Source organism: Canis lupus, chromosome 26 (genome assembly GCF_048164855.1).
Source record: "Canis lupus baileyi chromosome 26, mCanLup2.hap1, whole genome shotgun sequence".
Taxonomy (NCBI): Eukaryota; Metazoa; Chordata; class Mammalia; order Carnivora; family Canidae; genus Canis; species Canis lupus.
This window is the reverse complement of record NC_132863.1, coordinates 43,743,818-43,765,787: the sequence shown is the minus strand read 5'-3', so window position 1 is coordinate 43,765,787 and position 21,970 is coordinate 43,743,818. Positions and strand designations below refer to the sequence as shown.

At 50.5% G+C, this 21,970-nt stretch overlaps 3 protein-coding genes across 10 annotated transcripts in view; 1 reads left to right on the top strand and 2 right to left on the bottom strand.

Annotated features, from left to right (window-relative positions):
- Positions 1–3,638: 3,638 nt before the first annotated feature.
- LOC140618670 (protein FAM209-like) lies at positions 3,639–5,301 on the bottom strand. Its single transcript, XM_072801498.1, has 2 exons — positions 4,969–5,301; positions 3,639–3,989 (listed from the first exon to the last, which is right to left on the bottom strand). The coding sequence occupies exons 1-2, from the start codon at positions 5,215–5,217 to the stop codon at positions 3,726–3,728; spliced, it is 513 nt and encodes a 170-aa protein (XP_072657599.1). The 5' UTR covers positions 5,218–5,301; the 3' UTR covers positions 3,639–3,725.
- A 40-nt stretch (positions 5,302–5,341) lies between these two features.
- Positions 5,342–21,970, top strand: part of LOC140618668 (beta-1,3-galactosyl-O-glycosyl-glycoprotein beta-1,6-N-acetylglucosaminyltransferase 7-like) — a 28,166-nt gene continuing 11,537 nt past the window's right edge. For 3 of the 5 annotated variants that reach the window (XR_012018730.1, XR_012018731.1, XM_072801490.1), the window contains exon 1: positions 19,049–19,902. Coding sequence is in view for 1 of the 5 variants with exons in the window: in XM_072801493.1 (XP_072657594.1) it covers positions 19,886–19,902 (17 nt within the window). In the remaining 4 variants the exon portion in view is untranslated. Of the gene's footprint in view, positions 5,461–19,048; positions 19,903–21,970 lie in introns of those variants that run through there. The other 2 variants (XM_072801491.1, XM_072801493.1) reach the window with 2 other exon arrangements.
- The window catches only part of RTF2 (replication termination factor 2), a 40,807-nt gene continuing 28,427 nt past the window's right edge, over positions 9,591–21,970 (bottom strand). Inside the window, exons 6-9 of one of the 4 annotated variants that reach the window (XM_072801494.1) lie at positions 14,115–14,228; positions 11,214–11,268; positions 10,816–10,908; positions 9,591–9,898 (exon numbers count right to left, since the gene is read on the bottom strand). In XM_072801494.1, the coding sequence (XP_072657595.1) occupies positions 9,720–9,898; positions 10,816–10,908; positions 11,214–11,268; positions 14,115–14,228 (441 nt within the window). In that variant the 3' untranslated portion in view covers positions 9,591–9,719. The remainder of the gene's footprint in view (positions 9,899–10,815; positions 10,909–11,213; positions 11,269–14,114; positions 14,229–21,970) is intronic. The other 3 variants (XM_072801495.1, XM_072801497.1, XM_072801496.1) reach the window with 3 other exon arrangements.

Genomic DNA, 21,970 nt, shown 5'->3' with positions numbered 1-21,970 from the left:
CGCAGACCTGTCTCTCGGCTGCGTGGGTGGTTATTTATTTATTTATTTTTTAAATTTCTTTTTATTGGAGTTCGATTTGCCACCACATAGCATAACACCCAGCGCTCATCCCACCAAGCGCCCTCCTCAGTGTGGGTGGTTGTACCAACCTCCACGTGGGTAAGATGCCACAGAACCCTTCACCCACGCCGTCCCAACGTCAGGTCCCTGCTTTGGTGTTTGAACCAGTGACGCCAGACACGACCGCTGGGGAACTTGGGGGAAGGGCCTCACCGAGTCTCTTTTCTAATCTTTTCAACTTCTCGTGACTCGTTCGGTCCCCGCGCCAACACTTGGTAGCCTCTGGTTTCGAGGCCCAGGATATTCCCATTCTTGATCCTGTCCTGATACTGGTCCTGCTTCTCGGATCCAGAGGCCGACGTGCAGCTCAGAGGGCAGGTGGACGCGTCATCCCGGGCGTCAGAAACAGCAGGTAGAAAGATCTGGTGCGTCCGGGTGCGTACACGTCCTGCATTACTTTTTTTCTACTTCGGTGTAATGAATTACCACAGACTTAGCGGCTTAAAGCAACGCACACTTACTGTCTCCCCGTTTCCGTGGGTCCGGAGTGTGAGTTCGGACAGCGGGCCCCTGTGCTCAGGCACTTGGATGTCAGCTGGGGCTGCGGGTTCACCCGACTTGGGGGCCTCTGTCCAGGGCACTGGTTGTTGCTAGAACCAATCTCGTCGCTGCGGTGTGACCGAGACACCACCGGGAGGGTGTCTGGGCTGGGATGGAGCCTCACGGGACACACCGGCATCATGCAGTGACCACCCCGGCAGCTCCAGCCCACACTCAAGACAGAGACTGACTACACAAGGCTGCGTGCCCCCTCCCCGGGCCCCCCCTTCCGCCCCCGTCCATGCCCAGACACACGAGAAAGGCCTTGCGGATGACCAGGCCGAGCGGGGCCCCGACCGGACTCCCACTTCTCCGTTAGCATCCTCTAGCGCTGGAGCGGCCGGCCGCCCTCTCTGCCGCGGGGTCTGCCGTGGCCCAGTCCTGCCGCTCATGCCGGGTGTCACCCCCACCCCTAGAGAGACACGTTTCTATTCAGTAGGTCATGTGACAGCTGTCACTCCTGCGATTTCCTGATTTCCTGGGGTCCTACTCCTCCTGCTGGCCTTCAAGGAGCAAACCACTGGGACGTCCCCGCTGCAGGAGACAAGCATCAACGCTGCGGGGGAGCCCCTGGGCCGAGCACGTCATCGCTAGAGGACCACGGTCACCGTTGGCCCGTCAACCGCTCTTTTGAAACCAGAGTGTGGTGACGTTAGGATTTGAGTTTTTGCTGGAACAGCAGAATTCAGTAGCTTTCTTAGGCTCTAGGTCCCGAATTGAATGCATTTTTTTGCATGAAAATATCGCATGAAATTGGGTTAAGAAAACACTGTTGTCTACGCAAAACTGTGGCCTGCAAAGCTCTGCATGAGGCAAGGCAAAGACCCAGGGACACTGTTTATAGAAATTGCTACATCCATGGGGCACCTGGGGGGCTCAGTGGTTGAGCACCTGCCTTTGGCTCAGGTCGTGATTCCCGGGGTCCTGGGATCCAGTTCTGCATCGGGCTCCCCGCAGGGGGCCTGCTTCTCCCTCCACCTGGGTCTCTGCCTCCCTCTGTGTGTCTCTCACGAATAAATAAAATCTTAAACAAAAAAAAAGAAATTGCTACATCCAAAGGCACAGCAGCTTTTGTTCTAATTTGTATCCTTGTCAGCTTGCTGTAAGGAATTGTGCTGTTTTGCCTTCTCTTAGGGTCCCCATCTTTAGTTGCTCGTGACCTGGACAGAACTACAAAAAATGTGATTCATAAAATTACTTGTTTGCCTATCAGACAAATGTGGGAGGGTTGTGAAGGTTACAGCCTTATATATATATCTGCTCCTCTTGGACACTCTCCCTGGTTGTTAACATGTAAATAAGATTAGCATAAACCAGGGGTTGGCAAACTTCCTGTAAAGGGCCCCCATCAGCAAATATTTTCGGCTTTGTGGGCCACAGGGTTTCTGTCGCGCGAACTCAACCCTGCCAACCCTGCCAACGAGCACAAAAGCAGCCATTGGCAGTACGGGGATGAACACGCGTGGCTGTGTGCCAGCAAGAGTCAATGGACACTGAAAGGTGAATTTCATGTTATTTGCCCGTCGTGAAATATTACTCATCTTTTTTCAACCATTGAAAGACATAATAGCCATTAGCAGCTCATGGGTAGTATGAAACCGGGTAGCGAGCTGGCCTGTGAGCCATGGTTTGCAGACCCCTGGCCTCGTAGGTGATCGCCATTCATCTAAAATCTGTGCCACGTGGAGATCACAGGTTCCAACCAAAATATCTGTTGCCTCTGAGTGTCCTCAGAGTCGGCTGTGAAAACAACTCGCATGGTCCCATTTGCTTGGACAACTCGGAATACTGAACGCACAACTCCGCTCCTTCCATTTTTTCCCATCCTGTTAAGACAATAAGTGTTCAGGAGGGACGAGACGGGAAGAGATGGGCTTGGCGGCTCTTGTCTGAGGCCTGACTCCCCCACACACGGGACAGAGCCTGAATGCTCGGCCCAAACAATGGGGGTTCGCTGATGGAGACTCAGGACTCCCCTGTCAGGCACACATTGATTTGGCCCTTCCGTGGTCCTCCCCACTAGCTTGCCTCTCCAGGCCTGCACCCGCTGACCTTGACTGGGGCTCAGGAGGCTAATTTAACAGCCTTGGGTAAGCATAGTTCCCATTAGCCATACAAAACATGCCAAAACATCCATATTTTTAATAAGCATTATACACATTCGTGTCAACTAATTTGGGAAGCCCCGGTTAGCTCACCTGTATCTGAATTACATTGAAAATATAGATCAATTCTCTATTTCTTAATCCAGTTAGACATTTGGTACAAGAAAAGGTCAATACGGGTCATCCACGAGACAGAATGAATAAAAAGACTTTTCTGATGGTAAGAAGATCAAGTGCTTCTAGAATCAAGCATTCCCCGACAGAGGCACACATGTGCATCCCCATGCGTGACTGCACACACACACACACCCCCTCTTAATTCATTTTTCTTTTAAACCTGTAAAGTTGGCCTTTATAATAAGTTATAAAGAGGGATCCCTGGGTGGCGCAGTGGTTTGGCGCCTGCCTTTGGCCCAGGGCGCGATCCTGGAGACCCGGGATCGAATCCCACGTCGGGCTCCCGGTGCATGGAGCCTGCTTCTCCCTCTGCCTATGTCTCTGCCTCTCTCTCTCTCTGTGACTATCATAAATAAATAAAAATAAAAAAAAAAGTATAATAAGTTATAAAGATAAAAATTGGTTCCATCTTTTGCACAAATAGCTACTACAAGGATGACTACCATGAAGATGGTTTCTGCATCGTATCCCAAATTTCCTAAGCCGTCTCGTCCTCCAGGGGCCCTGGTGCCGTGGCTGAGAAGGCCGCCCTGCCACCATGTTGCTGTCTGTGCTTTTCTCACCACTCTCTGCTCTAGTGGAGGTGAGGAAGGCAAAAACAAGAGAGTAACTGCTGCGGCTACTGGCTCACATTTATTTTTTCTTCCAGTTTCAAAAGAGAGGGGGCGGGGGAAGAAAAGGTGTCAAATTTGAGAATTCTTTTTCTTCAGAATAATTTTATTGGTTTGCATACGGTTTGTCAACACTCAATTTTGTCTCTCCTACTCTGACACATAAGTGCATTCATTCAGAGTCTTCTTCGCCCCATATTTCATAGATGGTAATATTATTGTGTGGCTCTGGAGGTACCTCCAAGTGCTGAAGCTTGAGGTTACTGCCAGTTGCCATGGCGACTTTCAGGTTCCGCACCTTGGACACGAATTTCACGAGGTCCATCTCCAGTTGGGTTAGGGTATTGAATGCATAGTCTTTGTTGGGGGAAGCATTTTGATTTTTCTTTAGTGGAGAGCGAAATGGACAGCCTCGAAGGCCGGAAGGATTCTGCTCCTGTCAAGAAAGATACTCAGGGTGAATAGCAACATGGGTGGCTTTGCTGTCCTGACGCAGTTCCGACAGGGTCGGGCTCACCTTGAGAGAAGACGGTTCTAGCATTGCGCTCTAGTCCAGGGATTGGCAAACTGTGGCCCAATCGGGCCCACCGGCTGTTTCTGTAAATAAAGTCTTATTGAAACGCAGCCTTGCTCATTTACTGGCACATTGCACGAGGCTGCTTTCACGCCCAAACGGCAGGGTTGAGGAGTCGCAACCGAGACTGTGTGGGCTGCAGAGCTCAAAGCATCTACTATCCGGTCTTTTCCAGAAAACGTTTGCCAAGCTCTGCTCTATCAGTTTGGACACAGTGTCATGAAGTTGGGGCCTGTCTAGCAGAGAACATGCTGTATTTCTCTCCCCCTTTCCCCGTCGGAGGCTTGTGCAGCCCTTTAGGGAGGAGCTGTTCCTCCCTTACACCTTTATCCCTTCACGACAGGTCTTTTCCTTTTCCTGGGATAACGATGCCACTTCCATTCGGTTCGGCAACTGGCGAGAAATTAAGAAACTCTTCTAGGGAAATTAAGAAGCGGGGGCGGCGAACCTGCCTCCAGGAATAACTTCGGCCCGAAACACCCCACGATCTCGAATCGATCTATCCCTTGTCAGGAAGAAGACCTCATTTAGTAGGACGGAGATCGAGCCACGCTCTTTGGGGGCCACCGAACAGCAGGGCGTCCTGGGCCGTGTGGGCCCCGAGCCCGAGGGCCGGGGGCAGGAAAGGATCGTGGCCCCGGGTCATCACAGGACCTCGGGGTGGGCGCCTCGCACCCCGCCTGCGCCCTGCCGCGTTCCAGCACCCCCCCTGCCTCCAAGGACCCCAACCAGCACCCAGGTCTCGGAGTCGGATGCGCCTGCGGCGGGCCCAGGGCGGCAGGCCCAGGGTGGCGGGGCCCGGGGAGGGCCCGGGGTGGGCCCGGGGTGGGGCCGTCCTTACCTTACTCTTCTCACTATCTCCTCGAAACTTCAGTATCACGTACAGCACAACAACGAAAAACAGCCAGAGCCATTTGCTCCCCAGCCAGCCCTGGGCATGCTCCGGGAGGTTTTGCCGGATTCGGAAGTGGCCTCCGCAGGGCACCTTCCCCTGCGGCTCTTTGGCCTTGTCTCGCAGCGGGGAAAACATGAAGGCGTAGCCGCAGGAGAGGCACACGGGCAGCAGCAAGAGCCATGTCAGCGTCCGCATGGTGAGCAGAGCTGGGGCGCGAAGCTGCTCATGGTGGGTCTGTTCCCGCGCACCCGGAGACCGGGTGCCTGGGGCCCGGCTGTTGGTGATGTCACAGAGGCCATTGTGACGCTTCGGGCGGGGGCTCAGGAGGCTCCCGGGGGTCGCCCTGGAGCAGCCTCCAAGGCGGGTGCAGCGAGGGCGGGGACACAGGCAGCCCCCCCGGCTCCGCCCTTTCTCTACGTGTCCAGTCCAGACGTTGAGGTGAGCGGGGCAGACGGAGCACGTGTCCCTGTGGGACCCAGAGCCGGGGGTCGGGGGGGGGAGGGTGGCGATGACACCAGAGGCTACACGCTGGGAGCCCCTTGGGCTTTGCTTGGCCTGCGTTGTTCCCAGACATGATTATTTGGGGATATTTATTTATTTATTTTAAATATTTCATTTATTTATTCATGAGAGACACACACAGAGAGAGAGAGAAGCAGAGACACAGGCCGAGGGAGAAGCAGGCTCCCTGCAGGGAGCCCGACGCGGGACTCGATCCTGGGTCTCCAGGATCACACCCTGGGCCGAAGGCGATGCTAAACCCCTGCCTCCAGGAATAACTTCGGCCCGAAACACTTCACGATCTCGAATCGATCTATCCCTTGTCAGGAAGAAGACCTCATTTAGTAGGACAGAGATCGAGCCACGCTCTTTGGGGGCCACTGAACAGCAGGGCGTCCTGGGCCGTGTGGGCCCCGAGCCCGAGGGCTGGGGGCAGGAAAGGATCATGGCCCCGGGTCATCACAGGACCTCGGGGTGGGCGCCTCGCACCCTGCCTGCGCCCTGCCGCGTTCCAGCACCCCCCCTGCCTCCAAGGACCCCAACCAGCACCCAGGTCTCGGAGTCGGACGCGCCTGCGGCGGGCCCAGGGCATCAGCCACCCGGCTGCCCTATTTGGTAATATTTAAATATTGGGAGGGACTCGACTTTTGAAACCAAGGTTTCTGGCTTCCTTGGAAAACAGGGATGAGCTGGTAACACCGGCCACCACTCAGCTGAGGCCAAACAGGCCCTGTGGGTGGCCACGCTCTCCCCCGTGCCCACCGCTCCCTCGCGCCTCCCTCCCGCCTCCCGCCTCCACTCACCGATCGTCCCTGGCTGTGCGGTGCGTGGGGAAGAGGATAAATCACTTCATTCAAATTGTGATAAGCAGCGAGCACTTTAGGAGAACAGAACTGTAGGAGGCGGCTCTAGGTTAGGTTATGCAGGGAGGCTTTCCCGAAAAAGACTTTCGGGTAGTTTGAGGGGCAATGAGGTGGCTGGGGAAGGTGGGGGGTGCTGGCATCTGGGGGGGTGTGAAGACCCTGAGGGAGAAGGACCCCGCCTGTATGCCAACCGAAGCCAACTTGGGGACGTAAGCTAGGGCTCGCTGGCCAGTGTATTTGAAACCGAATGTTTTCGAAATGACACGAAACCGAAAGAATCACATTTAACGGAACACAAGGCCTATGTACCTGTTCCCCCGTGTCGTCTGGTTCACACTCGGTCCCTAGGAATGAAATGTTCAGCTGTCATCAAGGATCCACGGGGGACCCTCCCCGTGCCTCGAACCATGCTGAGCTCTGGGCAGTGACCAAGAAGTTTTCAGACTATCTGAAGGCACAGGAGAAGCCGGCTCCTACACGTGCACAGCTCATGGAGAGGCGGGGGCCTTCCTGTAGGAGGTGGTCTGCTCGGGGCCTGCAGAGAGGCAAAGCCAAAGGGCTGATTAGAAGGTAGGCCGGTAAGAGAACCCATTCCTCGTGAGGGCCTACTTTGAAGTTGCTCCTTGGGGAAGCAGCTGGCAGGTACCTCTGGCCAAGTGCCAGAGGGGGTGCCCGGTGCCCCTCGGGGGCTCATCCTTGGAACCCAGACTGCCCTGGCCCTCCCGAGCAGCCTCACCCGGCTCTGGTGGGAGGGTCGCCCTGTTGCTGAGCCACGGCTGCAGAGCATCTTGGGGTGGCCCTGTGTCTACATGCACCCCGTATTTTAAGTCACTCCCCCACCACCAAACAGGGCTCTAATATGTGGCGGTTTTGGTGTGATGCAGTGAGGGGCAGACAGGCTTTATTCACGTAGATGACCACACACAACAGGAATGCTCAGGAAATTTCCCTCCGTGTGATTTTTGTCGTTTGGAAATGTTTATGTATATTTAACAATAGCAAATGCCGTCGTGGTTTATTCGGTGCTCAAAAGCCTAAAGCAGCTTTTCAATAGGAGGAGGACAGGGGAAAGGCAGGTAAGAAGCAGAAAGATCTTTGAGCCCAAGGCTCTCTGGGTCAAAAAGCAGGAAGGTTCATGGTGTCGAGTGGCAATCTTCTCAGTTCACTGTGGGGAGGCTGTAAAACGAAAGAAAGCGCGTTAAACAGCCTGTGTCCTGGAGCTCTTGCCTTCCCGTGTCCCCCCCCCGGCTAGCAGAGGCTCGGGTCCTGCGGGGTGGCCATGGGGCAGGAGCTGGCAGGTGCCCCGTCCTCCTCCCTCTGGCCCTCACCTGCTGGGGCTGCGATGCTTCAAGGAGGGACGATGGTCACCGGCCGCTCTCTGTGCATCAGTGAGTCCCAAGAGACGAAGGCCATCGAGTGCTTAACTCTTCAGGTGAGCGCTCAAAACAGGGCAGCTCCGAGCCCCTGCCGCCTTGCTCTCCCTCCCCTGTGTACCAGCCATCCTGCCAGGCCTGGGGTGGGGGGGCACCGGATGAGTGCCACTGGCTCCTCGGGCCTCCGAGGGCTCGACGCCTCGCTAGGCACTGAAGGCTGAAAGGCCTCTCCAGAGCAAGCTCTCCTGGGGGGCCGCAGGTGGGGAGAGGCTGGGGCGCTGGGGGGGCTGCAGGCATGGAGGGAGGGGAGGGAGCGCCATGCAGAGCTTGGAGGTGACCTGGAGGGAAGTGGGCGGCCTGAGCTGCCCAGGTTCTGATGCTGGGGACACTGTGACCGGGTCACTGGGAAAAACTGGGGACAGTCGAAATATCCACCTCAATAAAATTAAAGCTAAAATTAGGGAAATCAAAGTTGGCAAAATAATGGCCGTTAACCTATAAAAACACCTCATGACTGAATCTGTGATTAGTGACATTCAGCTAAAAAGACTGTTTAGTTTTGTGAAAGGAGAAAACTCACTGTGACAGAGAAATTTTAGCCAAATAAAACAGGTACTGATCGTTATGAAAATAATTTGACAAAAGGAATAAAAAAGCAACTAGAAATGGTTTAACCGGGCTGTACAGGAAACACGTAAGAAGCGAGTGGGCAATTCAGGTTTGTTCTGGAAAAGTCTACAGCAAAAATTCACTGATGTTACTAGAGTTCTGATTAAAATGCTTCTGTATTCAAAGAAAGATGCCTTGGGGAGCCAAACTTTCTGCCCCTCAGAGGCAGAGAATGTGGGGCCTCTCACACCGCGCCCCCTCCTGCCCCCAGCTCCTTTTCCTGCTTGTTAACGGAAACCAGCCGGTCCCGTCAACAGTGCGACTGGCTCCAGAGAGCCGTGCTGACTCTGGGATATTCCCAGCCCTGACTCAGCTGTCCCATGGGAATTCCAATGACTGCTGTCAGCACACGTTACGCATTGGTAAGAGACACCAATATTACATATAATTTCCTTCATCTTCTTTTTTAAATATATTTTTAAAGATTTTATTTATTCATGAGACACACAGAGAAAGAGAGAGAGAGGCAGAGACACAGGCAGAGGGAGAAGCAGGCTCCATGCAGGGAGCCCGATGTGGGACTTGATCCCGGGTCTCCAGGATCGCGCCCTGGGCCAAAGGCAGATGCTCAACTGCTGAGCCACCGAGGCGTCCCTATTTCCTTCATCATCTGAGTGAAAAAGGAACTCAAGATATGCAAACGCTATGACACTATCAACGGAAAGGCTGTAATTTTCTTACTAAAAGATTATGGAAGAGAGAAAAATACACACAGGTGAGAGAAAAGCGGCCTTGCTTTATTTTTCTATCAAATCCTCAGGTACCCAACTAAATCGCTTTCATCTTGAAACTGCTAAAGTAAAGGAACTTCCCTGAAGTACTCAATTAGCAAGGCCCCAGCTCTACTCAGGGGCACAGATGCCTTCCCACAAACAGACCTGCAGGCAGAGTGCATTTAAAATTCACTTCCTAGAGCGCAGTTTCATTTGGCCTAACTGTTGGCAGCAAAATCATTACAATTTTAGTCAAAAGGGCCCAACCATACACCCCACCAGGCATCTAAGTCCTTAATTATTTCAAGCATAAGAAGTGTGGCCAGTGCGTCTCTCTGGGCCGCGGGGAGAGCAGGTGCATGTGCGTTGGAAGGGGGCGGCCAGCTGCCCAGCACGTCTGTCACTGGGAACCCACGCGCCTCACAAGCAAGAGCAACTACACCAGCAAGGAGGTTTGGGAGGAGGACTTTATTGCCCCGCACAGAGAGTGAGCAGAGTACAGGGGACAGTGACACCTATGCCACCTGCTCCCATGGAAACGAAACGGAGCCCGCATGGCGTGGAGTGCAGCATGGGCTTCAGAAGCAGTAGGACGTGTGGGTGACCCAGTGGGCCGACTCCTCCTTGGAGCGCTTGGCAGAGCTGTGAGTCGTGAAAAGGGACTTGTAAGCTTCAGATTCTTCACTATCGGCAATGGATCTCTTTGCAGCTCCACTCAGAGGCTTCCCAATTTTTCCAGAAGAGCTCCCATTTGCTGCTGGAAGAATGAAAAGCCAAATACTTTACGGGGGGGGGGGGGGGGGGGGGGGGGGGCTACAGATCACTCCAAATATCACATTCTTTTTAAAAGGAAAAAAGTCTGTTAGTCTCAGTAATTTCCCCCTTCCTTTCTTGGGATAAACGTCACAGTATATCACCTCAATTGCCAACTCCTAAAGCAGGTGAAGCTACTGCACTTAAATCACTGAAAATCAACAACTATGCTCTGCTCTGCTCCCCACCCTGTGAATGCTGCAGATCGGACCGAAGCGTGGGGGCTGTCAGCCTGTTTCACAGGGCCAGGAGCAGAACTACAAGAAGGCTGGGTCACCTACCCCAGGCCAGGTGGCTACTCCGTGTAGGCTGGGGACCTGAAGCCATCAAGTAGTACTGTGGGTACTTCTCACATCATGAAATTATACATTCCTTCACCTAATAATAAATCTGTGTTTCCTTTTCATAAAAGAAATCTTTGAGTTAAAGGCAGTGAGGAGAAATGCACCGACTTCTGGACTATATGTCAAATAGCCCTTTGACATGTGGCCAGGAGGCAGGTAAAGGCTGGCTAAGTGCCTTGTGCGCCATGTAAAACCCCAGCCTTAGTGGGACTGGGAACATTCCCGCCCAACGCCGAGCCTCAGGCCACTAACCAGTCTCCCCAGTGAGTCTGAGTCCAGCTCCCCGTGGAGCCTTGGTAGCTTGGCAGATATGTACTCAGCATCTCTGCCCAGGCTCCTTCAACCAGGCTTTGGGATAGGGGGACTGTTTCTTGGCCTCCAGGAGAGCTCAATGAACTCCTCAGAAACAGGACTTAGCATAAGCTTGAGCTTTTGAATTCACTCCAAGGAAACTGCAACATAACCCTCTGGGTTACCAGCTTTCTAAACAGCTCCCTGTTGTCTTGGCAGGACCCACCTGCACTTTTGGGAGCTGAGTTGGCTTTCTTCTCCCTAGAATCCAGATTTTCTTCAGGCTTCATTGCCTTAATTTTTGATGGTCCTGGGGATTCTGTTAAAAAAAAAAAAGAAAAAAAAAAAGTAAACCAAACAAAGCAAAAGCATTAACTTTTTTTTTTAAAGATTTTATTAAAAAAAGATTTTATTTTTTTTTAAAGATTTTATTTATTCATGAGAGAGAGAGAGAGAGAGAGAGAGAGGTGCAGAGACCCAGGCAGAGGGAGAAGCAGGCTCCATGCAGGGAGCCCAACGTGGGTCTTGATCCTGGGACTCCAGGAACACACCCTGGACCAAAGGCAGCCGCTAAACCACTGAGCCTCCCAGGGATCCCCATATTAACTTCTTCTAGTGTCTTACCTTCACTGACTCCTGGCTTTGAGACAGACTCTGCCGCCTTGGGTTTCTTTCCTTTCTGTAAAAAGAAAGAGGCAACTGGAGATGTGCTTGGGTCCACTCTCAGGGTACGTGCAGCTCCTGCCATCTGCCATCCAGGGGGCCCGGCCACCAAGCCGATGCAGTTCATCCACAGCAGGTACTTGTTCTGGAGCAGACTCTGATACCGCATCAATCCTAAACCTGGACCCTTGCCACGTTTCCAGTTACACTCCTCCGCCTCACTCAGGAATACACCTGAAGAGAGCTCCCTAGTTCTCTACTTATGTTCCAAAAATTTCAAATAAAGATGCCAGATTCCAGGGATAACAATGTTCATGGTGACTGCTGTATATAAAAGAGCAGTTAAACAACAAAGTATAGATGGGTACCTCAGGTCCAGCTGCCATAAAATATGTACTGAATCTAACCCACTCCAGTAACTCTTTTTCAGAGTTGTCCAACTGCTTTGATATTTAACTATGAGGACTTGGGGTTAGGGACACCTGGATGACTCAGTTGAAGACTGAGTGCAACTCTTGATTTTGGGGTCATGGGTTCGAGCCCCACATTGGGTGTAGGTAGAGGTTACTAAGAAAAAAAGAGACTTAAAAAAAAAAAGACCTGACACGATAGCGAATTCTCCTAAACTCTGGATTACTCCGGTTAGATTTTTAGGCACTAGAATTCAGTCATTCATAATAATCAACACTGGTCAGCAAAAATTTAAGAGATGACACTGACCATTCGAAAATCACATGGCTGTGTTACAACAGATTCAGTCACCGCACAAACAGAACGACGCTTACGCAGAGAATTTAACATGCCAGTCTCCAAGCTTCCAGAAGGTGGCACTAAAGACACACGGCCTACTCGGCTGGGAAGGCTGCTGCCCCTAGAAACTGGGGAACCCACCTTCCTGGGCACAGGCCTTGAACTTGGAGCACAGGCAAACAGAGTGACCTGTAAAAGCCGCCCGTCTGTTTCACACACGCAGGGCATGCACTCAAATCCGTGAGGACGATACCCCAGTCTTCAAAAACAGACAACTGGATTCTGAAGCCTTTCCTTCACAGCTGAGGTTATGGAAGAAGCAAGAGCAGTAAGAAGTTAGAGTGGAAATGCTATGTCCTGCCTTCGGCTGAGGGTATATTTGGGAAATATTTTGGTATCCTGGTAGCAGTATCTAAGAGGCATTCCCAGAAGCTGAGAGAGTATCTTGCGGAGAGGGCTGTGCTGGCCCCACTGGGCTCTGAACACGTTGGCAGGAACTCTGGGACTGGAGACGACTCACCCCAGTGACACCGTTAATGACCATACAAGACACTGGGAGCTTCCTCTGAAACACACTTTTTAAACAGTGAGCTCGATCATGATAGCGAGGGAGAGTCCTTTTTGTTAACTGTCAAAAATATCTCAAGCTTTTTTCTTTCTGTTTTGCTCATTTGTAACATCAGCCATTTAGACAATGGAGAACGAGTGCACTTATATTCCAAGGGTCCTTCTCTTTCCTCTGTGATAATTAAAACAAAACAAAACAGGACAACTCTGAAAAATCTTTAATAATTACGTCACTGGTAAATGCATGCCACACAGGCAGGCTATTTTTCCCCACAATTTTATGTCCTCAGGACACGGAAACAAATTTTTTTTTAAATTAATTTATTTATTTATGATAGTCACACACACAGAGAGAGAGAGAGAGAGGCAGAGGGAGAAGCAGGCTCCATGTAGGGAGCCCGATGTGGGATTTGATCCCAGGTCTCCAGGATCGCACCCTGGGCCAAAGGCAGGCGCCAAACCGCTGCGCCACCCAGGGATCCCAACAAATTTTCTAATACTTTAAGCTTTCCTTTGACTTAGTTCTGATCCCAAAATTTCTCCCACATTTACCCTGAAACTTACTTTCTTTTGTGGTTTTAATTTATTTTTAATTTTTTAATTTAAAATTATGATTATTTTTAAAAATTTATTTTATTATTATTTTTTTAGTAATCTCTACACCCAACGTGGGGCTGGAGCTCACAATCCTGAGATCGAGAGTTGCGAGCTCTAAGGACTGAGTTAGGGACAAATAAGTCCCTAACTTATTTTTTTTTTAAGAATGAAAATCTTGCTGTTCAGGAAAGATGATAGGGATCATCTGTAAATACTTAAGCAATAACAAAATTTCCTGCTAGATCTAGAATGGATGGCACATAAAAATGACTTCTTAACTGATAAACTGTTTTGAGCCTGGTTATTATGCCAAATCATGAGGCAATGAAACCACTGCCTACGGAATGGGATGCTAAGGCCAGGGCCACAAAACAAAGCCTCCTTGTCACGCATCCACCCTTAGCTTTGGTTCCTCACTGGCTTCCCCGCCAGTCCTCACCACTAGAGGCCCCACTGGAGGCTCAGGGAGGCTGGGGGCAGCCCCCAGTCATGGGAAGGCTGTTACCCCACCCCACCCCCCGCCGGCTACCTGAGGTGCCTCAGCAGTGGGCAGGGATCACAGGCTCTGGGGGCCCCCCCGATCTCCAGGGTACTCCCAAGGACATTCAGACCTGCACAGCAGAGGCTCTCCAGATGTGCTGGGAACCTCTATGGCACAAGTTTTATGCACCCAGGACACACTCTTAAAGCCAGTGGCAGCACAGTGGTGGTGGTGGCTGCCCCTCCCTGGGCTGCACTCCAGGGACAATCTTGGTGACCTCCTAACCACACCTGTCCTGCGCAGGGGCTGTCACCATCCCCACGTCACGGATGAAGCAGCTGAATAAAGGAGAGCAGAAGTGCTGTGCCCCACACAGTGAGCCCTGACTGGAACCCTTGGAGGTCATAAAAAGCACCTTAATCACTGCACACCCGAAAGCACCGCCAGGCACCTGAAGGCTCCATTACCTTCCCGACCTTTGCCCTCAGCCTCCTCTCCTCCATCCTCTTCTTCAGCGTTTCCACATCCTCCTTGGTGCCATTGAGCACAATGACGTCGTCGTCCTGGAAGGCAGCCCCACACTGGAGAGGGAGAACACAGAGGAGACTGCATCACCACGCAGAGGGCAGCTAGCCCAAACGCTCACCCTGAGCCCTGCTTTGGCAAGTTCTGGGTATGGAGTCAGCGTGGCAGGCTTGAGAGGGCTAGCTCTGCAAGGGCCTAGCTCTGCGCAGTGAAGGGTGCCCACCATTTCCTGTGTCAGGCTTCTTTCCACCCAGGTCTGTCCCATGGCCCCGGACACGGGATACCCCCCGCCCCCGCCCATGGGCATTCAGGAACAGTCTGTGGTGGGAATCAGCAATATCTTCTCAGCACCTGCTGCCACGTCCTCTCAGGAGGACCAATGTCACGAGAGCCTGTGCTGTGCCTGCCGCGCACCACTGGCCACGGGCTCAAAGGGAACAAGCCCGCAGACGACCTGTCCCAGATGGAGCGGATGGTCGGCAGCCTGGGGACGGCAGGGTCTCCGGGAGCGAGGGGAGCCCTGGCCGGTGCCCGACCCAGGAGCTCCGGGGGGGGGGGGGGTTCCCATCCCCTGCACTTCTCATGGTTCTCAGGTGACGCAGACGCTGCCCATGGAGGAACCCCTCCCTGCTCCAGTGCCTGGGCAGGCGGCCAACTGGGGGAACTGGGCTCCGTCCCAGTAGGACAGCGGGAGGACCTGTCTAGAGGCAGGGGCTGCTCTTCAGCTTGGTCCTAAAGCCCCCCTGGGGAGCCTGCCCTGTGGAGGGAGGGAAGGATCTGGGGCAGCATCTGTTCTGTCTTCTTCCTCCTCCTGTGGGTCCCAAGGCCCAGACACACCCGTGGATGGTCTTGGCCTCAGTTACCACATCTGTTCAATGGGAAGTAAGCGGAACTCCCAACCCAGTGGGGGATGAGGCAAGAGTTTAGGGTGACGCTGTAGGGACCGTAGCACAGGGCTGGGCACCCAACAGCCAACCACCACGGGCCACAGCTGTGGGTTTGTGCTTTCCTGTAGGAGAGCGACCTGTTCCGACACAGCCCCATCTCCAGGACACATGACGTCTCTTAAGTAGCTTCCTTGGGAGAAACCTCACACACGTGTGGCTGCATCTGCCTTGCAGAGGCAAGTGTGTCTGTGTCCCTTCATGGAAGGGAGAGAGCCTGCTGGATTCCTGCCGAGTCTGCCTGGGTCTCTGTCCCTTACCAGTGGCCACAGAGCCTTACTAGAATGCCGGGATAAATATGAGCTGTGAGCACATCATGTGCTGACCCCAGTGAGTCCTCGAAAGCCTACTATCCCCGAAACAGGAAGAGCCACTGACCTACTGTACCCAGAATCTCTTTTCTACAACACATTCTCAGCACAAGACACTGAATTGTTCTTCTTAAAAGCTGCCAAGACCTTCCCAGCACCTCCCAACACACAGGAGAGCCAGTCGACATGCGCTGACCCTTCAGGTGCTGCCTAAGCTTGGTTCTCACCTCCAAAACCCACCACACGGGCCCAAGGCACCTCCTTTTCTAGGGGAGATCTGGTAAGCTGTCACAACTGACGAGATCCCACTGTGGCCCACAAATCAACATCAGGGCCACAGAGAAGTCACATGAACAATAAAAGGGAACCTGACAGGGCACCTAGCTGGGACTGCCTTGGAAGAAAAGGAGCTTGTTTTTTGTTATCACTGCTGGGAGGCCTCCGGGCTCTGCAAGAGGCGGCCCTCTGGGAAGCCCCGCGCTGTGGGAGGTTTGGGTAGAGCCTTCCCCTGGGAGATCTCTGTCCTGAGGTGACAATGAAAAGGGATCTACAAGAACAGAATTGGGAGGTGGATACAGCCCAGTGGGGCCAGGGCTATGGCGTCAATAACCCTCCGAGCACACAACCAAGAGATAGAAAGGAGTCCCCATTTGTCCCGCTGGCCCGTCTTGCCCCCCCACACTCCAGGCTTTCTACAGCAGCTCTCAGCAGTCAACTGTCTCCTCCACCTGTGACCGTTTAGTTGTCTAGATAGGACTGTGGACCCTGTTCTACATACAGTTGTGGTGTGTTGTGCCTGGAGTTATATTTTTAAAACTGAATTAGCCACTAAGCATATAAAAAGTCAGGAACCTCTCACACTTTTAAAAATTGAGATATTTTTCTTTCTCCCCCAAATGCAAAAGATCTATCAATACTGAACCTGTACTCTCAAGGCCTCAATTGCTGGGACCTGAGCAGGGCTGCCCCCTAGAGCTGGGGCACATGACCCTCCCACTGGCCACAGGCCCTTCACATGCTCCTGGTATGGGTTTGACCCTGGCAGGCCTCTGACTGACCCCAGGAACTTGGGTGAGTGGCCCATCCCTTGGGGAAAGTGAAGCCAGAGCAGGAAGCAGATTTCTGTCCACAGTACCAGCTGCCAGGCTGGGTTCTTCTCTAGGGACTGAAGGGTTAAGGGAGGGTCACTGAGGGAGGGGAGGGCTGCGGCAAAAGCACGGCTGACCCAAAGGGACGGACCTTTTCTCCACTTATGAAGTAACACATATATGTGCAAACACCCATGTATGCCCGCAAATGCATTTTTCTTTTTGTTTTTTTAATTTATTCATAAGAGACAGAGGTGGAGACAAAGGCAGAGGGAGAAGCAGGCTCCCTGCAAGGAGCCTGATGTGGGACTTGATCCCAGGACCACAACCTGAGCCAAAAGCAGACGTTCAACCACTGAGCCATCCAGATGCCCCCAAATGCATTTTTCTATGTGTATGGTTACTTACTGCACAGTTGAAACCACAGATTTATCTTCAATTAGCTTCCTTTGATCAGTTATAATCTAGATGTCCCCCAAATGGGGAAATAGTTAAATATATCACAATAGGGGATCCCTGGGTGGCTCAGCGGTTTAGCACCTGCCTTCGGCCCAGGGTGCGATCATGGAGTCCCGGGATCGAGTCCCGCGTTGGGCTCCCGGCATGGAGCCTGCTTCTCCCTCTGCCTGTGTCTCTGCCTTCTCTCTTTCTATGTCTATCATGAATAAATAAAATCTTAAAAAAAGGGCAGCCCCGGTGGCGCAGCGGTTTAGCGCCGCCTGCAACCCAGGGCATGATCCTGGAGACCCTGGATCGAGTCCCACATCAGGCTCTCTGCGTGGAGCCTGCTTCTCCCTCTGCCTGTGCCTCTGCCTCTCTCTCTCTCTGTGTCTCTCTCATGAATAAATAAATAAAATCTTAAAAAAAAAAATCTTAAAAAAAATAGAAAAAAAAATCACAATACATTCTTTAGAAAGAAGGGCAGATAGTTATTTCAGAGTTTCTGAAAATGTTGAAAGTGCTTATTATCATGCTAAGAGAAGACAACTACAAACTGTATATCCATATGACCTCTGGAGATTAATAGTTTTTAAAAGCATTAGAAAAAAAAAAGTCAGCAGGAAAGCACCGAGGGAACGGGTAGAATTATGACTGTATGCTACTCTATCTGTATGTCTGTATCACAAACAAATGGAAGAGTGGTTTCTCAATCACTATTCTTACAAATAACATTTGTAAAAAACAATCAATGAAATGCATCTCAGACCCCTAAATCCCACTGTGGGACTTGTATATTCTCCGCCACACAGCCTGATTCCTGCAGAGTGCTTCGTGGCACACAGTAAAAAAGCATGTGCCCATGTGTGTACTGACTTGTAAAACAGTGCTTCCCTCTGTCACATGTCGGAGGGAGGGACTGGTCATTGTCGTCTTCAGCTGGGGCCCAGGATCCTGCACACAGGGCATCCAGTAAATAATCATGCTATGTCTGAATGAAAATAGAGACTGAAGAAATACTACTCCAAATGAAGAGGAAAGGGAATAAAATTTTAAAGCCAAATAGTTCCCCTGAAAGATCATATTAACTTTACACTCCCTACAACATGTGAGAGGGCCCAGCAGACCAGATAATTTGAAGGAACAAAAAAACTTACCCTGATCTAGAAGGCAAAAGAAGGTAAACTCCTTTTTGGCTTTGGTTAAGAAACAAAAATCCCTACCGCATTCCTACTGCCTCTCTCACTGATTACGTGTATATGCTTATAGGTCCACTTTATTAGGACATTCATTCAAAAACATTTTGACTTGAACCAACCTGTATAAGAAGTCAATACATTAGGCCTATTAACCTTTGCTCCATTTATGACAGTAATTCCTCCCGTATGTTTGGTTTTATCCTATATTTCCCTTAGGGCTATGGAAGTGTAAAGATGCATGCAGGCCACTCTATGTTCTCAGCTGTTTCTTTCACTGCTTTTTGGCTTAGTGATTCTTCCTCCTTCCAGGTTCAGGCTATGAGGTCACAGGTGAAATCCAGCACCAATCCTTATCCCCTAGGGACAGGCCACTACAAAGGGCCCAGGTCACGAGTACCCACAGGATGACTTTTCCAACAAGCATTCAAGGTACAGGGGGCACACACCGCAGCAAGACTTCACCAGCAGCCTTGCCATATGTGAAAGGACCTTTCCTTTCCTGATTCTTGTTCAGGCATCCAAAGATCTCCAAACACATCCGAGATCTCACTACTGAAAGGCGGCACAAATCTTTTTTATAAAAAGCATACCTGCCACACACAGCCATGCTGCAACTCCATGAGCCTAAAGACACTAGACTTTATCTGCTCAATGAAGAAATCTTTCTATGGCAACAGAAATCTGTTCCACAGAAGAGCAACAGATGCTTCGAGTCACCTGCGGGCAGGTGAAGTGAACCTGTACTCCTCTGACTAAAAGTCAAGCTCCAGTGCCTGGATCCATCCATGCAAGAGGATAAGCCTCCACCGTGTGTAACTCTAGTCTCTTGGCTCCACTACTCTTAGCAGAGCTGTTTGTGGGAAACCTAAAGACATAGCAAGTGAGGGAAGCTTTTAAACTAGAGGAGGGAAAGAAGGGGAGAGTACAGGCATCCAGCAGCGGAGAGCAACAAAGGGAAGAGTCACTGACGGTGGAGCAGAGGGGCCACCTCAGCCACGTGCCGCGGCACAGCCCCGCCCCTGGGAGCCGCAGAGGACTGAGCAGGGCACGGCTCACCTGCGTCCCTGAACTCAGGCCCTCTGGAGAGCCGTGCTGAGACGCTTGCATTGTTCCGAATGCTATTTAGGAAGCAAACAAGATTTTTTTTTTTTAAGATTTTATTTATTTATTCATGAGAGACACTGAGAGAGGCAGAGACACAGGCCGAGGGAGAAGCAGGCTCCATGCAGGGAGCCTGACGCGGGACTTGATCCCGGGACCCCAGGATCACACCCTGGGCCGAAGGCAGGCGCCAAACCGCTGAGCCACCCAGGGATCCCCGCAAACAAGATTTTTAAAGGACTTTTATTATTTATTCTTCTGATGAAAACTGGCCTCCAATTTTTAAAAACATTTATAGAATTTGCCCTGCAACTGCTAGGGCTTCATCCAGCTTTCAGAACACCAGAGCACTCTGCTGCCCTTCATCTGGGCTGAGTGATTACGGCTGCTGTCTCGTCGTGTTTTGTGAAGCAGTGATCCGGTCGTTGAGAAATACTCAGAGAAGAAGCGACTATTTTTCAATCTGCAGGTTGCAACCAACAAGAATAAAATCCTCCAGGGATGAAAGGGTAACAAAACCTGCCAAGCAACTCCGTTCATGTGATTTGAGCGGAAGCCATGGGAAGAGAACCACCCATGGGAGAGAAAAACTGGGCTGGGACGGACACGGCCAGCATTCCAGCCCTTGGAATATGAGGAACGGCTTTTGGTAAGTGCTTCACTAAATATGCCCAGATCATGAATGCCAGAGGCTGAGCAGGTTACAATTATTAAAAATTTTTTTTGCCTCCTTTATAGTTTTAAAACATAAATAGTGGAAGATCAGTAATATTTTAAAATGCATATGTAGCAGGCATCTTTTTCTCTCAAAAACAGCCCTTGGTCTTCGTTTCAGCCAAAGAAAATAAAAGTGGAATATTTTCAAGTTGGAGATTAGATTTTTAAATTTAAAATGCCACCAGCTGCTCCTTCCTCATACCGCAGATAATAACCAAGTCAGCCTCAAGGCCATGTTCAAGGCCTCACTTTGTGCCAATCATGCTATTTTTGTTGTGGTGATTTTGGGTAGGATATCATAAAAAGTTTTCCTCTTTGTATTGAAATGGCTGAAACCGTATACATGCTGTGACTAAGACATCTATTTTGCTGGATAGTTGAACAGTGTTTGAATTCAAAATCAGTCTCACGTTGTAAACTAAAAGAGTTCAAGAAAACCAAATGATTTAATTTGTGGATACTGGGAATCATTCTGAGCCCAGAGACCATAAAATAACAGGCACCAAATTTTCATTGCTGTGGCTTAAGTGGCTTTTTTAGGATAAACCTACTATAAATAGAGAGCATCGACATTCATGGTCTTGGGGTCAATGCTAAGCACCCCAATCCTGCTAAAGCTGAGTACGTCCCCCAGCCAGGCTCAGTAGGAAACTCACACCCATCCACCTGCTCCGGAACTCCTATCCCGGTGTTCCTATGGGGCAGGTCCTATGGTACATTCCATCTTAAGTCCAGAAAATGGAGACTCAATGATTTAATCTTGGCAAGCTAATGTTAATGCTCTAAAACAGTAATATTCTAAAACATACAGGAAACTATTTTAAGTTCATCTTTAAAGAGGCCCACTCATTATCTGTTAACTCACAGAAATTACCCTTGTAAAAAAAAAAAGTATAAAAGATTTAGCAAAAAGAGTTAGCTTCTACAGGATGTTGTCAACTCCCCTGAAAAGTCTTTATAATTAAATCCTATCCTAACAAATTCAAAATGACTGCTCTTAAAGAAAGTGTTCTCGTGGTAATACACGATATCAACCCACGCCGCTAACTTTTGTTTCTGGCTGTTAAGGCTTGCCATGGGGTGGTGAAGGGGGGGCACTGTGGCTGGCTAAAGAAGAAAAGAAAAAGAAAAATATACTCACTTGGTCTAATAATTAGGGGAGTAATATGTTTTGAAACAACTCCTTGACAGTATTATATGCTTGGGCAAAAACATAAAAAGCAAAACTAGGGATCCCTGGGTGGCGCAGCGGTTTGGCGCCTGCCTTTGGCCCAGGGCGTGATCCTGGAGACCCGGGATCGAATCCCACATCGGGCTCCTGGTGCATGGAGCCTGCTTCTCCCTCTCCCTGTGTCTCCGCCTCTCTCTCTCTGCCTCTCTCTCTCTATCATAAATAAATAAAAATTAAAAAAAAAAAAGCAAAACTAGTCCATTTTGAGAACTATTACCTGAAAATCATTTCTCCTATTATATAGATTCTAACACTATAAATAGGGAAAAACTATTTTTTAAAAGATTTTATTTATTTATTCATGAAAGACACAGAGAGAGAGAGGCAGAGACACAGGCAGAGGGAGAAGCAGGCTCCATGCAGGGAGCCCAATGCAGGACTCGATCCCAGAACCCTGGGATCACACCTTGAGCCAAAGGCAGACGTTCAACTGCTGAGCTCCCCAGGTGTCCCAGGGAAAAACTTTAAACCCCATCCTTAACCATAGCTTTGGTAATTATTTTTACTGAAAGAGACTCTCCACTATCTGTTGGGTGTCAAATGTCTTCAGTCAACTAAACATATGATCTTCAAAACATTACTCATGGTCTATTTAATTCTATTTGCTATTTGATTCTATTGCACCCTGAACATACTCACTGATTCTGCCTCCCAAAGGCTGTGGTGATGGAGGGACTAACAGATTATTAGGGTATGTAAGGCCCAGGAAAGGTAACTTCAGTAACTGACAGTACATGAAAAGAGAATGTTCTCACACACAAAATAACAG

Coding starts and splice junctions, on each gene's coding strand:
- LOC140618670 (XM_072801498.1), bottom strand. CDS start 5,217: ATGCGGACGCTGACATGGCTCTTGCTGCTGCCCGTGTGCCTCTCCTGC. Junction 3,990..4,968: donor GAGATAGTGAGAAGAGTAAG/GTAAGGACGGCC, acceptor CTTTCTTGACAG/GAGCAGAATCCTTCCGGCCT.